The sequence below is a fragment of the Balaenoptera physalus genome (genome assembly GCF_965194825.1).
Source record: "Balaenoptera physalus genome assembly, chromosome: 1".
Lineage (NCBI taxonomy): Eukaryota > Metazoa > Chordata > Mammalia > Artiodactyla > Balaenopteridae > Balaenoptera > Balaenoptera physalus.
This window is the reverse complement of record NC_138882.1, coordinates 28,839,794-28,857,228: the sequence shown is the minus strand read 5'-3', so window position 1 is coordinate 28,857,228 and position 17,435 is coordinate 28,839,794. Positions and strand designations below refer to the sequence as shown.

Below are 17,435 nucleotides of genomic sequence, written 5' to 3'. Positions count from 1 at the left end.
TGGATATCCCTGAATTGGAAACTATAAGTACAAGGCAAACTAGGGAAAAAGTTCTTTAAAAGCACAAGCTGGTTACACACACAAAACACAACATGAAAGTTCGATTTGTTAGATACTAATACAACAAAAAGTGTAAGCAATTAATATATCTTGCAGCATTTTCATCAATCAAAATGTTTTAATGATAAAACTACCTCTTAGATTTGTAGCAATTTCAAAACATCAAGATGATGAGTTGACTAGAAATACATTACAAATTTTAACTTGTTATCAAAGGAACTGGCTCTCTACATTAATAAGAGACTACTTAGGTTTTTAAGAAACAGTACTATTAACCAAACAAAATTTTATGAATAACAATAAACCCTTATGTAATATTATTATAATATACTTATTTCTATAATTTAAACCCTTTAAGCAGGTTAAATTTCCCATTTTATTAATACAATAAGTTTCTTAAGAGCAAATATTACTACTAAGCTCTAATGGAAACTAAGAAAGCAAAACTTTTGACATCTAGTTTAAAGATTCTTAGTTACCTAGAGTATGCCTACAGGCTGGTCTTTGAAGAAGGTAATTTAAGAAGTGTCTAATATATATGCAGATGCCTCTTATCCTGATGTGCAGTCAAACTGTGAGGTGCTCTCCTAGGACCATTAAGAAGGAAAACGCAGATAATACTACAGTTTGCAACTGACGTTTCTTTTATTGTCATTTCTAACACCAACAATACTATGTTAATGTGTTATCTCAATTAATACTCACCATTTTGCAATTGTTCCAGATAAGTACAGGAAAAAAGGTTTCACTACTGATATATCACTAATAACAGAAGTTAGGAAAGCATTTATCCTACATAATATCATTAATTATCTTTAAGTCTTTTCTTCCTTTTCTAGGAAGATATTTACTAAAGAGCAACTTATTAACACTAAAAGTACAAATAAAATGAGATTATACCTGGATAGGAGCTAAGAACTGATTCATAAATACAGGTTTGAGAAAAAGGACTGACAGCCAAAGTAAGAGCTATAAATTTTTCTATATTTATTTTATTTTATTTATAGTTTAATAGTTTAAAACCACTCCTCTACATACATTATCTCATAATGCTTACAATCACACTGTGAGGTAAAGGAGGCAGATATTATATTTATTTTCAAATGAGTATACCAAAGTTCAGGTGATAATAATCTACCCAGGGTAATAAGCAAGGAGCAAATAATAATTAATAATCTTTCAGAAGAAATTCTTTGAACCGAAATATAGCCAAACAACAACAGACCATATAATGAAATTTGCTTGACTAAAACATAAAATTATTATTAAAATAATACTGAAAATCTCTAAAGGAATAAATCAAGAGTGGAAGAAAAAAAGAAGTCCAACTGTTTCAACTAATCCTTTCAAGAGTACAGTTAAACACTAGCATCACAAATCCTCACTCAGTGAACCTAACTTATCAAAGTATAGGGAAAACACATAAATTGTAAAAATAGAGGACACTATCTGTAACCCCAGTCTTTCATTCAGAAATATATACAGACTAAAAGGGATCACCAGACACCTGAAGAAAACAACCACTACCAAAAAAAAGAACCAAAATAAACAAACTGGAAGAGTTATTCAATGAGGAGAAAAAACTTAAAACGCTTTTAGTGTCCTAAGATTACAGATTATATTATATACGTAAAATAAGAGCAGGTGACTATGAACTAAAAGGAATTCCCAGAAATATAAAGTAAAAGCTGAGGTAAATAATTCAATAAAGGGCAAGAAGAGTCAAGGAAATCTCTCAGAACAAAGAGAAAAAACAAAGACATTAAAAAAAAAAAGAAAAACTTCAAAACAGAGTATTGGTATAGAAGCTCTAGGAAAAAAACATGAAACAATACAGAGAACATAGAAGGGAAAAAATAATGAAAGAAATACAGACGTTTCTCAGAACTGAAGAACAGCCCACATTTTCAAAGGATCCACCAAATGCTTTATAGGATAAATTAAAAAGGACTATAACTCATCCTCCTTAAATTTCATAATGCCAAGGATAAAGAGGCACCAACAGAAAAAGCTTCCAGAAAACAAAAACAGGTTACCTACAAAAATACTATTCATATTAGCATCAAACCTCTTATCAGTAAAACTGGTTATAAAAGGTAATGAAACACAACCTTCAAAATGCTGAAGGAAAATTATTTTAAACTTGAATTCTATACCCAGCCAAGGGCATGTATCAGGTGCAAAAGTGAAAAGGACATTTCAAACATGGTGTTGACAAGCACCCAAACACATTCTTTCTGAAAATGGTACTTCAGGAAGTACTCCAGAAAACCACAAAATAAATCCAAAACAAAAAGAAGAAAGACATGAGAGCTAAGAAAGCACTTTTCCAAGAATGCAATTAAATAATGATATTAGCTAAGCATCATACTCAGAAAAAAGTCAGTTCACATTAGAACTTCAACAAACAGTATGATTAAAAAGCTAGATAACCAAGTGATATGATGAAGAAGGCACACCCTCTTCTACCAACAGGGGGAAAATGTAGTAATTATAAAATCCAGAAAAAAGTTATATGCCAAACTAGAAGCCAGACTAAAGTATGGGATGATCTTGAGTACCAAGAGAGTATAAAAATCCATCTATTCAATCCAAAAATGGGCAGAAGACCTAAATAGACATTTCTCCAAAGAAGATATACAGATTGCCAACAAACACATGAAAGAATGCTCAACATCATTAATCATTAGAGAAATGCAAATCAAAACTACAATGAGATATCATCTCACACCGGTCAGAATGGCCATCATCAAAAAATCTATAAACAACAAATGCTGGAGAGGGTGTGGAGAAAAGGGAACCTCTTGCACTGTTGGTGGGAATGTAAACTGATACACCCACTATGGAGAACAGTATGGAGGTTCCTTAAAAAACTAAAAATAGAACTACCATATGACCCAGCAATCCCACTACTGGGCATATACCCTGAGAAAACCATAATTCAAAAAGAGTCATGTACCAAAATGTTCATTGCAGCTCTATTTACAATAGCCAGGACATGGAAGCAACCTAAGTGTCCATCATCAGATGAATGGATAAAGAACATGTGGCACATATATACAATGGAATATTACTCAGCCATAAAAAGGAACGAAACTGAGTTATTTGTAGTGAGGTGGATGGACCTAGAGACTGTCATACAGAGTGAAGTAAGTCAGAAAGAGAAAAACAAATACCGTATGCTAACACATATATATGGAATCTAACAATAAAATTTAAAAAAAAAGAAAATGGTCAGAAGAACCTAGGGGCAAGACAGGAATAAAGATGCAGACCTACTAGAGAATGGACTTGAGGATACGGGGAGGGGTAAGGGTAAGCTGGGACAAAGTGAGAGAGTGGCATGGACATATATACACTACCAAACGTAAAATAGATAGCTAGTGGGAAGCAGCCACATAGCACAGGGAGATCAGCTCAGTGCTTTGTGACCACCTAATAGGGAGGGTGGGAGGGAGGGAGATGCAAGAGGGAAGAGATATGGGGACGTATGTATATGTATAACTGATTCACTTTGGTATAAAGCAGAAACTGACACACCATTGTAAAGCAATTATACTCTAATAAAGATGTTTAAAAAAAATCCATTTATTCTCTATGGATCCCATCATACTACTCTGTTTAGCAGTATTACGTACATAATCACAATATGGATTAATGCTTTTCAGAAGCAGCAAACATAACTATTATAAACCTTAAAAATATAAAATCAATGTTACAGTTGACATAAAATGGGAAGGGAATGTGGAATTCAAGGGAAAGATTGTGAGGGGTACTAATTTTCCTCAACTTATAAAGTGGCAAGTTTATACTTTCTATAATTAATGGTGCAAGTGCTAGAAGTTTAACCACAAACACCAAAAAATAAATAAATATCAATAAAAGGAAGAAGGGAGAGAATAGGTATTAAAAGTTAAAATTCTTCATTTTTTCACAATGAAGATATACTAGATTACTTAAGATTCATCAAAAACAATGTTTAGCATATTATATATAAAACTAGGATAATAATCAGCAGAAGAATTAAAAATAGAAAAGGTCTCTCTGAGGAAAGAAACTAGTTGGAAGAGGTAGAGTTACTTTTCATTCTATACCTTGTGTACTATTCAAATTCTTATGCTTATATGACTATTACTTCCCAAAATACACAAACACACACACACACACACTCATTACAATCCCCATTCACTAAATAATTCAGGAAAAACACTGAGAAATTCTTTTTCATATTTCTGTATGCCATGCACTATACACCAAACTTCTATTTTGGTATTTCATACAAGACACGATTAATTAAATAAGACTCAAGAACCACCCTAAACCCTTGATAAAATGTGGTGATAGTAATAGCTTACATTTGGGTTAGAACTGCCAAAACACAGCCACACCCACTATCTCATTTAATCCTCACAACAGTCTGTGAGAGCAAATTTTTGAGATTAATAAAGTAAAACTCCAAAAGGTTTAAGTGATTTGCCAGCCCCCCCCCAAAAAATAGGAAAAATAATATAAATGTAATGGACAAGTTAAAAAAATTTTTAAATAACTTTCATACAGCACTGAAATGTGAAAATGCTTTCCAAATTTATTATATGAGAATAACATGAGAAAAATTAAACTTAACAGTACGAATAGCCACTTTGGAAAACAGTTTAGCAGTTTTTATAAACATACACTTACCATATGACTCAGTAATCTCATTCTTAGGTTAATACCCAAGAAAAATGAAAACACATCACACAAAGACGTGCACTCAAATGATCACAGCAGCTTTATTCACAACAGCCAAAAACTAGAAACAACCCAAGTGTCCACCAACTGGTAAACAGATAAACTGTGGTATGTCCAGAGAGTGGAATACCACTCAACAAGAAAAAGGAACAAATTAATGATATATACAACAACATGGATGGATCTTTAAAGTATTATGCTATGTGAAAGTAACCAGACACAAAGGACTACATATTCTATGATCCTACTTATATGAAATTCTAGAAAAGCAGAATTATAGTAACAACAAATCAGTGGTTGCCAGAGTTCAGGGAAGAGGACTGACTGTGTAGGGGAATGAGGGAACTTGCTGGGATGATAGAAATGTTCTATATCATGATTTTAGGGTTTGTTACACTAGTGTATAAATTCAGCAAAATTCATCAAAGTAAAAATTGGTGGATTAAAATTGGTGAATTTTATTGTATGTAAATTACAACTCAATAAGGCCGATTTTTAAAAACTCATTAACACATAATCATATTTAACTATTGACAACAGCTTTTTAGCCTAAGTATTAACTACAGAATTTCAAAGAATATTAAAAATCACTAAATTATTAAGAGGTAACTTTTAACCAGAAAATAGATATACGAGAACTTAAAAGCTCTGAGAATGTAACCATCTTCATCCTACTGAATTTGGCCATGTGGATAAACAGTAGTTGCCTGGCAACTAATCTAAACTCTAGTCTAGATTTCTAATAAACACACTGACTACATTAGCAGGTGATCTCATGGAGGATAAACTAAGCTTTACATTGAAGAGTTCCTTTAGTATTAAAAAATAATAATGCATTTGAATTATTTATCTAAAGTATTTATCTAAATAACTTTAAGAAATAAGTAATAATTATTTATTATTAACCAGAAATAATAAAAGTAGATCATGAAAAATTAAAATATGAAATTAAACATACATACACACACACACACACACACACACACACACAATCCCTTTCCTCATTCGGTCTTTTACTTTAGGACTTTACTTATCTAACTATGGGATTACTGAATCCATGAGTTTGTGAGTGAATCCTTCCTCTTTACTACTTTAAGCCCTTTCCCTGCCACCACCCAAACTGGCTTAATATAATTGAATATTTTTATTTATATATTTACATGTCTTTAAATGCATACAAGTTAGATACTTTTCTAGATATTAAATCATTCTAAAGACAGCTCTCTGGATTGTAGAATCTGTGGACAATACAGAAAAATACAACATGAACTTTCTGTAACATCCATGCACACAACATACCAGAAAGCCTAACCTTCTTGATTATAAATGATCAAAATCAAGAATTACAAAGAATTCCTAAATAACAAGCAAATTCCTAACACATATGTTAAATATCGTTTCTATTTTAGTGGACATAGTATGTCAGTTTACTTTGTTAACAGCATCAGAAAAAAATATCAACTTCCAGGACACCACTTAGTGTTAGCACACTTACCAACCATATTATTTTCAGTTTTGTTGAACACTTACCCCTCTTCTGAACCCAACCTTCTTTCACAATGGTAACATCGCTCATGATGGCGCCCCTCTGAGCCCCCAACTTGGAGAAAAGGTACTTTGTGATACCAGCTTTGGGGTTTGGATTCTCTGCTGCTGCTGCCCTTCCCACTCTCTAGTGATGACTCAGCCTGGAAGGAAGTATTGAAGAAAGAATTTCTTTTTTTTCCATTCTTGCAACTCACATAGCAATAACAAACAACTAATTCTTTGTAAATGTCTTCAACTGGCCTGACCTCACATAAAAGTCTAGCTCTTCAAACTGGGGAACTTATTTATTAAGTAGTTTTATAATGAATGCACTTCCCTGGTCTTGTGACAGAACTTCAAAGGACAGTGAAACTTTTAACCTACGAGGTTGCAACAAAAAAATGTCTTAAGAAAACCACTGTCACACCTACACAAATAATACAGAAAATTTCCTTGGTAATGTGTGTTTGAGGTAAAAAGGGAAGAGAATGAAAGTGAGGTGGACTAAAAGTAAATCTTCATGTAGGTCTAGTTTCAAAATCTCAGTAAATTTAGAAATAGTATGGCAAAGCAATTGTGAATGTTTTTAATTGCTGGATTTTATGTAAAAAACAACGTGCTAAGTAACTAACATTTATCTATGCTTACTCTGCCTTGTTCCAAGAAATATTTTAGGTAGATTACAATAAATAAAATATTATAAATAATATAAAATCAATTATTTTTTAAAGTAGATGAAGTGAAACAAAGGGAATATGAAAGTGGGAAAAAGTATGGAGTATTCAGGACATGTCAAGAACTATTACAGGTGCTTACATCTATTATACAATTAACTCCATTTCATAGATGGGAAAACTGAGGCTCACAGAGATTAAGTGGCTGATTTCAACACAGCTAATGAATGATGGCACCAAGATCTGAACCTAATCTACCTGATTCCAGAGCCTGCATTCTTATTGACTTAAGATAAAAAGAAGCCAGAGTAAAAATCTACATATTTGTGAAAGATGGACCACAAATTTAACTTGAAGCTTTCAGGAAGCAATACAAATAAGGAAATACAATCAGTTTCGATATTTACAGTATCCATAAATATTTTTAAAAAGAAAAAAAGAAGTTGTTCAGAAGGAAACAATTTGTTCTAGGACAAAAATCTGAAATTTAACCCATAGGTCTTCATAAGATACCTTGTAGTGTAATAAACAAAAGTCCTCAAAAATATCCTCACATATATACAGCAATGAACTTTACTGGCTATTTCTTATTGTCCCTCTCAATCTAAAAAGGAAAGTGCCAAGATAAAACTGAATTAAAGCATTTTCACAGAAAGGGACCAAAAAACGTGACACAGGAACCCAGGCATAAATTTTAGATAACCAGAAAAATGGATGTATGGACTATATAACTATACTCTTTTCTCAAATGTGGTTTTAATAAATAGTGCATAGGAATAAGTTCAAGGTTAGACTTCCTAGCTAGTACTGAAATGAATTACACTTCTTTTTCCAATGCAAATTAAGTACAGAGACTAATCATTTAGCAGTCACGAATTAAGACTACCATTCTCTTAAGAAAGACTGACAAAGTTTATGCGGCTGAATAGAAGACCACCCCACTCATGTGCCATGGGGCTGAGGGCAGCAACTACAGGCTGGACCAAGACTGTCCTCAAAATCATTCAGGTCTGCTACTGTACAGAATCAAAAGGAATATTAGAATCTCGGTGTATTTTCCCAAAATATGTTTGACAGAATACGAAGAGAAATTCCAGAAAAATAAGAAGAAAAAGAGGGTTAAAAAAAGAAAAAAAATCATTTGGTCAAGTAAGTTTGCGAAATTCTATAAACCATGTCTTTCTCTTGAAACATCACTATTACCATATTAAAGGTACAAAATATATAATGTATAATCTTATTTATCTCAGCAAATCCTAAACTTACTTGAACACCCAGGGCTTTTTTTTTTCCTTTAGTAACATGTATTGAAATCCAGGGGAACACACTGTGAAAAACAGCCATAGGAAATGGCCACATAATTCAGGACAAGACCCATTTCACCATTAAAAACAGGCAAAAAACAAAAACAAAAAAGCTTTCAGTAAAGAATCAAAACATCATTTTAATTTGATTTATGTAACTTCCTGAAGAACTCAACATGGTCAACTGGCTACTTAATATGAAGCTAGATAACTGAAAGGGTTAACTCTTTATACAACATAAATAATTACAATTAACCCTTGAACAACAGGGGTTTGAACTGTGCAGGTCCATTTATACATGGATTTTTTTTTCAATAAATACAGTTCCTGCATTTTCATTTTACAGATCTTTAAACTAAGTGTGGGGAAAAGTTTGTGTTCAATTAGAGACCACAATATGTAAAATCAAAAGAACTAAAGTTTGAATCCTTATTTTATCCAAACTGTTTCAGCTTCCTGCCCTTGGATAAATCATTTATCAATTCCTTTGTTTTTGAGATAGAGATAGCAGTAGGCAGATTTTTGACACTGGGGTCGGGGTGAGGGAAGCAACCCACCCCAGTACTGGTCAAGAGTCAACTGTATAAGGAAGTTAAATTATTAGGGACACTAGTGCAAAATGATGTCTTTAGAAGAACTGCACTTAGACCTTCTCTTTGGTAGTACTTACAGCAAGAGGCCTCACATCTATTAAGCCATTCCTGGTTTCTGACTATAAAATTGTATACTCTGGGTAAATGAAAATTCGTATCTTAATATCCTTGGGATTGGAAAGGGAAGAGATCAGCGACCAACACTTAGTAATAAACAAAAAATAATACACATCCAATAAACATATATAGAATATTTTCCTATTAAAATAATTTGTATTATAATACCCTTATATAAAACACTAGAAAAACAAAAGTATTTTCAAAATTGATTCTATTTTTTTTAAGTGGACATTTCATTGATAGAATCTTAAAGCTAGAAAGCTAGAAGGGACCCTCTTTTACAGCTGAGGAAACAGAAGTCAAGACAGATGAAGTGGCTTGCCCAACGTTATACAGCTACTTTATAAGAGAATCAAGACCACAAAAACAGGTACACACTTTCCACTAGCACTGCCTCTTCAGGACAAAACAATATATTGAAATATTCAGATCAACCCAAAATCAATGAATTTTGTTTTATAAAGAAACTGTTTCCAAAAACTAGTATTTTAGATAAAGATGTTTATCAGTGCCTATACATTTAAACTTTTTAAATGTATATTAAATCAACAGGACAAAATTTACCATCTTCCACAGGGCCAGTGAACCAGGCACTACAGAGATGGCTTTATCCATTTTGCACATTAAAATGTTACCAAATTCCACCCATATTCATAATTTTCAGCTTTAAAACTGCTCTGGGTCACCTCTGGCTAAAATGATACATTATTTGAACACAATTTGAAAGACGTTCAAAGGTATACTACCCTAGGATTATGATCAATAAGCTAGAAGTAAATGTTGTCTTTAGTATAGAACCAGTGCTATTGACGCTCAAGCAGTAAACCATACTCTTTGATCTACTTTTCCTACAGTGGCAACACTCTTTGCACCAAGTCAAATACACTCTCCCACTCAGTCCTCCATGTTATTAAAAACACTAATCTGCTAAATGATGGGCTGTACTTTAGGCATTTAATCTGCTTCCTAAGGTAGAGTCCTACAGTCCTAACTTCTTTAGAAATGTGTCCTATCCAATGAGCTGTAAGAAACAAAATTTGGTTTATTTTTCTTTTAAACCTATTGCATTAAACATTCATTGCTGGGTAATCTCATCTTTCCCATTCTTATAAAAAATTTCATACAAAATTCTTAGTAGATTCAATTTATAATTTACACAAAGCAGTTACACTAAAAGTATTTTCATACAAAATTATCTGAGAATTTGATAATGATAATAATTACATTTGAATGTCATTTTACAATTTACAAAACATTTTCACATCTTTTACCTCATTCAATAGCATTATTATTTAGTAAAGCAATTTAATGCTGCCTGGCACATAAGAGATGCTCAACAAATATGGAATAAATGAATGAATGGATGAGTGAAAGAACAAAGATGCAGCTTTAGATACCTAATAAAGACGAAGCAAATTAATATTGTTAAGTCGATAGAGAATGGTATGAAGCCGTGGTAAAAACAAACCTGAACTTAAACACTACGGAAGCACCTACAAAAAAATAATTAAAGTTGAAATAAATATTCTTCCCTATTCATTAAAGTATGTTTCCTATAGACCTCCATTAATTTTAAGGCCTAACACACACTAAAATTATCCTTTTTTCTCGACATTTTTTGACTCTTTTTGTTGAGATGGTGAAGTTTCAATTCCCAAACAAATCAAGCATCAACACTGCCCAAAATTATCCACTATGGGAGGAAAAAGGGAAAGAATGGGATATTTTCTTCATGATACTTTCAAGAATTTTTAAAAGATATCTGTTTACTTACAGCAGCCAACCATTCAATTTTAAGCAATAAAGTTCTTCAAACATGTTTAAAATATCATTCGCACAAGAAAACGTTATATATATGTACACATATATGTTCATTCAGTCAATAAAGATGTATTGGTTATCTCCTCTGTGACAAGAACTATAATTGAGTATACAGGGGGCAAGCAAAACTAAGTATTTCAAAAATCTTTTCCAAACCTATAATAATTTGTTATCAAAGTGCTTTCACACACATTTTCTCATTTAACTCTAAAACAAATTTGTGCAGTAGCTATCACATCTACAATTTTGAACCTAAGAAGACCATAACCAATCAATAACGATGACATTATTTCCTCACAGTTACCATAACAAGTTAGTGACAAGTAACTTCTTCCATCAGTTTGTTGTGCTTTCTACAAAATAACACAATATGAGCTCTCAAAAACATGTACAACATTTGTGAATAGTTCTGAAGTTTTTTCTGTAACAAATTATATTTCAGAAGTCCAGTAAAGCATGTTTTCAAATAAATTAAAAATTAAATATAACTACTGCATCACAAACGAAATTATAATAGAAGACTCAAAGTAGGTTGACATAAAGTTAAAAAGCACCCCCAGCAATTCTATTTTATAAAGAGCAAAATTCATAGGTTAATAATTTCCTGTATGTTAATTTCTAAGTTAAAAGCCATGATACAAATATATAATACAACCTTCTATAAACTACTATACATTTGGCTATAATTAATACTATGTAGAATATACTTGCTCTGCACCCACATTTTTTATATACTTTAGATACGCTAGCCAAACTAAAGTAATGAAGAACTGATATCCAAATACAATAGAAAGTTGCTGCTTTGAAAAACAAATGATGGTCAAGGGTAACCATGGTGTAATTCTATGATATTTACTGATTTTAAGAAATAGGTAAAACTAATATATGCCATAATAAACGCATAAGGCTAATGAAACTTTTAAAAGGATTTGAGGGAAAGGAAAAATAGTGGAGTGGAAGGGAAATTCAAGGTAACCTGATCTCCACTTCAAATAACTCTAAGCCAGTCTGTCCTTTTAAGAGTTGGTTATCCTGCTAAAAACATATCATATAGGGAAGTGAGCCATACAAACTATATACTTTGGATACCTTTCCTCTCTTCAGACTACAATACACTTTGTGGATTTTCTTTAAACTCTTTCTATATAGATATCTTCACTGTTTCACACTACAGGAAAATACCTGAATAAGCAAAGGCAAGATTTCTAACTTTCACACAAAATACCAGTTATTCTAAATTGCCAATTCTTAAAAATCAGCTTTATAAACTTTGAAATATGTATACAAAACCATAAAGCATTTTCCCCCTCTTCCCTACCCCTGTTTAGGGCATTTGTATGCCATTTCAACCAACACATCCATTATTAATCGAGTAAAAAAAAGCAACTCGTGCTGGGTGATATATTTAATATTCTAATTTGAAACAACTACGAAAATGCTTATTGGATTCCTCTGGCTCACCTAAACCACTGAACAAGCTACTGACAAATTCACCCCTACATTTCTCACGTAAAATGTGGCTTGTCTCTATTTGAAAGCACTTATGTAACAACACACGGACAGGTTGAGGGTTGCTACTAAAACAATCTTAGTTGCACAGTTGGCCACATTTTTCCAATACACCTGTAAAATCCTTCTAAAATCTGACTCGGGGACCTCCCTGATTATAAAACAAAAAGAATCCACACGCACAAAAATGCCATTAATCAGCCTGACAGATTTTACTCCTGATTAAACTGAAAGTTAACCAGTAGGTATGGAATCCTGTAACAAAGTTCATTACAATGGTGCATTAGAAAGAGCACAGGACAGGACAAGAAACTTGGGTCCCTATTCCCAACTCTGCCCGGCCCAGAGTAATGCTGTATAAGGTCCTTTAATTCTCTGTGCCTCAGTTTCCTTAGCCATAAAAATAAAAGTATAGCATTAGATGAACTCTAAATAGCTCTTATTTATGATTCTTCAAGTTTAAAGCTACTGAGTATCTATTTCACTTATAGATGGCATCTTAGGTGATAGTATCCTGATTATACACGGTTCCTGTCCTCAAAAGGTTAATATATAGTTGAGAAGATAAAACATTCAAACATCAATTCCACTCAGACAAAATTTGGACTAAATTCCACTACTGGCAAAAATACCATCTTCCTCCCCCTCTCATCCCCTAGACTCCCAAATATAGTCAGAGGCTTTTTCAATTAACATAGAGAAAAAAAATTCTCATTTGAAAATCTCCCAGTGATTTCTTCCAATAATTTTTTTTTACTTTTCCCTCTGAATATTAGCAAAATATACCCATTTAAAAGTGTGAAATATCTGTAATTGGTGACAAATAAATATAAACAGAGTATTGAAAAGAACTGAAAAACAAATCTACAGGTCAAGAAGCATACACTAATTTACCTATCGACTACTATTTGAAGATTTCCTGGCAAAGGAAATGTTTACATCTAACATGTTCAAAGACTATGGTGCTACAATAACACATGTAAACATCTGTGGCATTTAATTCAGCATTTGAAAGAAATGAAATGAAAAAAAAAGTTACGGATCAGTCAATATGTTTTTTTACTATATTATCTTGATTTCTATGGAAATTTTAGTGTACAAGTTTATTGAAATTTAGCATTGTCATTGTGAATTCTAATAAGAGGTACAAACAGGTTAGGACAAACACTGAAAGAAAAAGTGTTTCAAAATTAATAAAGTTAAAATGAAACAAATTTTTACAATACCAGAAAAAGTATTTTCTCCTGTGAAAATCACTTTCAAAAGTGTAACAGGCTATTGTGAAGAGTAAATGCATTTACACATGTTAAGCACATATAACAGTACCTGGCACATGCAAGCACTCATCAGGCACTGGCTAGCGTTAACTCTAAACTGAATGTAGCTCTATCATACATAAAAGACCATGATAAAACATGTAAGTTAACATCAGGTGATTCAGATGATTCAGGCAACTACAGAAAAGTACATGGTGTATGAAACGAACATTTAGAATTCTTATGCGCACTCTGAAACCTGGAGTAAAAAACAAATTTTTAATAACTTAAATAATCTAACACAAATCTACGAAAATTAATCATGTGCATTAATTTATACTAACTTAAAAATAAAAATGCAAGTCAAATTACACGACTGATTTGGTCAAAATGAAATGGTTTCTTTTTCTGTCCTGCATCTTATGTTAGTCATATATTCTTATGTTAAATATTTTTTAGTGCTTGAAACTTAATCACACTATAAAGACTAGATCCTATCAAATCATGCTAAAAATCCAATTAACACATCATTAACAACTGCCTTATCTTCCCAAGGGTGAATTACAGTACTAAAAGATATAACAACAAAAGAAAGTATAGCCATCTTTTCATAAAAATATGCAAAGTTTAAGTAAATTCCAAACTTCCACAAAATTAATTTGTAAAACCAGTTCCTCTTTTTAAAGAAAACTAAGTAGTTGAAAATTTCCATTGAATTTTTTGTAAGAATGTCTCATGTTTAAACAGAAAGCTAGAGGTTAAAAAACCTTAAATCCTTACTTTGCACAAGACTCTATGCTAAGTACATGTGTCCCATATGTTTAACGAAAACATGTTTAGATTTGCAGTGATTCTGAAAACAAATTCACTGTCTAATAGTAGTGATCTTCTGGATGAAATGTAAATAGTAAAAGTTTTTAATCAAATCAGTCCCTACCACACAGTTCACACTCTAATATTTGTTGAATGAATGAAATCTTACTGAAAATATTTTACAGCCATTTAAGTTACATAAACAAAAACATCCAAAGCAATATTCTGACATACAGAACTTAAACTAAGAGTCAAAGTAAAAATTAATTTTAAGTTGGAAAACAATTCACTAAAGTAATCATTACAGAAAGGCTAAAAGTAGGAGACAAAATGAATACAAATAATAGTTTCAAAAATTTTTTTGCAGAATCACTTTAGACATTATTTTTCAAACACTCTAAGAAAACATACTACATACTGCAAATACACAGTACAAACATAAAACTAAAACTTTACATTCACCTAACTTCCAATGTTGTCTCATTCGTGTGATACATGCACTTCCCTCACTTTAAAATTAAAAGCTCAAACCAATCAAAGATATTAGGGTAAACCCTAGTGAGAAAAACAAAAAAACAGGTCTTCAGATACAATCTCACTGGTGAACTTTCAAAGTCAAGACTATGTATCAGCAAAGGAAAAAAAAAATCTACAGTCCTGACTTCTATCTTGAAAATAATTGTGCATCCTGTCATATACCTTAAAACTAGTAATACTAATAAGTAGATATTCCAGTAAAAGATGTTTTCACGTTTTAGACAACCACCTCCTGTAATATTCCTATTCATTTACACATATTTCGCCATGACAAGTTCAGAAGACAGAGTTTCCTACACCGTCTTTAGGGAATTCTTCCTCCTTTGGCTTTTTCAACTATTTTCCAACAATGTATAACCTAATTTAGTGACTTTCCATCAAAAACAAAGCCCAGTAGTTGTCTAATGATTTACAGTCCACTAAAAGATATTACATGACCAAGCTTTACCAAAGACGGAACATATATCTAAATTGATGATTTGAGGCAGTTGCCAACGTATTAACTACAAAAAAAGTCACTATTCCACATTCTTTAGCTTCATGATGAACTAAAAAAGTGTGAACATTTTATTGACACCAGTAATTAACATAGATACCTGGGTTTCACTGTTGAATTTCTACTTGGAAACGTTATCCATTACAAACTACTGGGCTTTCAACCAATTACCACACTGGTGAAACGTGTTGGTTTTATTTTCATAACATTATTTTGATGGAAGAAACGTGAGTATCCCAGCCTTGACTTAATGGGTAAACATTTCCTCTGCTTTCAGAAGATAAACAGTAAATACCGGTATTGAAAACAGGGCCCCAAAGAAATTCAATCTAGCCTAACTGTAGATTCCCGGGAAATCCCAAACAAGGGGTGACCCCGCCTAGGAGTCAGGGTGAACACAGCAACCAGCTCCGCTTCAACTTTGGGCTCGGAAGGGCCCCACTAGCATCATGGCTGATGCAGACCGATGCGCAGGAGAAGGAGGTGGACGAGGAAGAGGCTGGTTTGTTTACTTGCAGCCAGAGCCGCCGCCGCCGCCGCCGCCGCCGCCAGCAGCGACAGCATCACTGGATCCGCCAAAGCCAGCATCTTCCGTACATTTCTATTCTTAGCACACAACTCCGGAGCGGATCAAAACCCCACTACTATTAAAAACACAGACAAGCACGTTCCCCACCTCCCACACACCCCCACCCCACCAGGGCCGTCTCTTCCTGTGCGCCGGCGGCGGGGGGGGGGGGGGTGGAGAACAAGACCCCGGGGAGCCGTCGCATCCCTGCCTTCCCCCACCCACGCGCACACAGCCCCCTCCCCCACCCAAACGCCCTGACACAGGCGCTCCCCGCGTTACATAACCCCGCCGCCACCCCAGGCCGAGCGGGCCCCCTCCCCTAGCCGCCGGCCGGCGAGGAGGGTGAGCGGGCTGGATCGAGAGTGGCGCAGAGACCAGAGGCGCCGGGCCCGGGCGGCCCAGACCCGGACCGCATCGCTAGGCCAGGAACACCCTCCCCGGCCCCCGCGCACCGCCGCCTCAGCTTCCCTCAGCAAAGTGAGGGGTGCGGTCCGTCCGCGCCGGGCATCCCCGGCCTCCGCACCCGCATCCCAACCCCAGCCCCCGGCGACCCAGCCCCCGCCCACGCCCCCGGCGCGGTGACAAGCCGGACGCCCCCACCTCATTTACCCACCGCCACCCCCGCCCGAGGGGGGCCCGGAGGGAGAACAGGAGCGGCGGGGAGAGGGCGAGAGTGGGGGGCGGTGGCTGTTACCTGCAAAGGCGGCGGCGGCGGCCCCGCAGCTGCTCGGGCGGCGGCGGAGGATGGAGCCGGGGGGCGGGGGGAGGAGAGGGGGCGACTCGGGGGTCCCCCTCCCTCCTCCTCCCCTCCTGTCCTCCCCCCACCCCGCAGAGCCTCTGGCCCCCCTGGAGCCGGTGTGGCCGGCGGGAGGGCAGGCGGCGGGCTGCAGGGGAGGGAGGGAGGGAGCCGGCCGGGCCGCGGAGCTGGAGCGGGAGGAGGCGGCGGCGGCGGCGGCGGCGGCAGCGGCGGCGGCGGCGGCGGCGGGAGGAGGGAGGCGGCGGGGGGAGGGGGCGGAGACTCTACGTGGGAATCGGATCTCGGCTACAAATTCAATTCATCACCAGAAAACTCCGCTCGGGCGGGGGCCGGGTCGCGCCGGCGAGGCGAGGCGGCGGCGGGTGGAGGCTCTGGGCCCTGGCGGCCTGGCGCGGGTCGGGGGTCTGCGGCCTCCTCTCGGGCCGCGCCCCGCTGGGGGGCCCGCCGCCGCCTCCCCGCCCCCTCCTCCCTATGGGGCCGCCGCTGATCAGCTCTCGCCACCGCCGCCGCCGCAGGCTTGTTGTTGACTTTGAGGAAAACTCCTGACGTCAGGGGCTGGCGCACGGCGACTGGCGGGAGCTGCTTCCCCGCGTCCCCAGCCGGCCCGCCGCCTCTGCCCCCTCCCCGCGGGCCCCCGTCCGCGGGCTTCCCCGCGCCCCCAAGCCC

At 36.2% G+C, this 17,435-nt stretch overlaps 1 protein-coding gene and 1 pseudogene across 5 annotated transcripts in view; both read right to left on the bottom strand.

The window, feature by feature from the left end:
- Positions 1-16,942, bottom strand: part of AKT3 (AKT serine/threonine kinase 3) — a 392,413-nt gene extending 375,471 nt beyond the window's left edge. For 2 of the 4 annotated variants that reach the window (XM_082470479.1, XM_082470481.1), the window contains exons 1-2: positions 16,707-16,935; positions 6,322-6,479 (exon numbers count right to left, since the gene is read on the bottom strand). In XM_082470479.1, coding sequence (XP_082326605.1) covers positions 6,322-6,367 — 46 coding nt within the window. In that variant the 5' untranslated portion in view covers positions 6,368-6,479; positions 16,707-16,935. Of the gene's footprint in view, positions 1-6,321; positions 6,480-16,706 lie in introns of all 4 variants that reach the window. The other 2 variants (XM_082470477.1, XM_082470480.1) reach the window with 2 other exon arrangements.
- LOC309664706 (tigger transposable element-derived protein 1 pseudogene) overlaps positions 1-17,435 on the bottom strand; it is a 477,505-nt pseudogene that overhangs the window by 167,080 nt on the left and 292,990 nt on the right. The window lies entirely within an intron of this gene.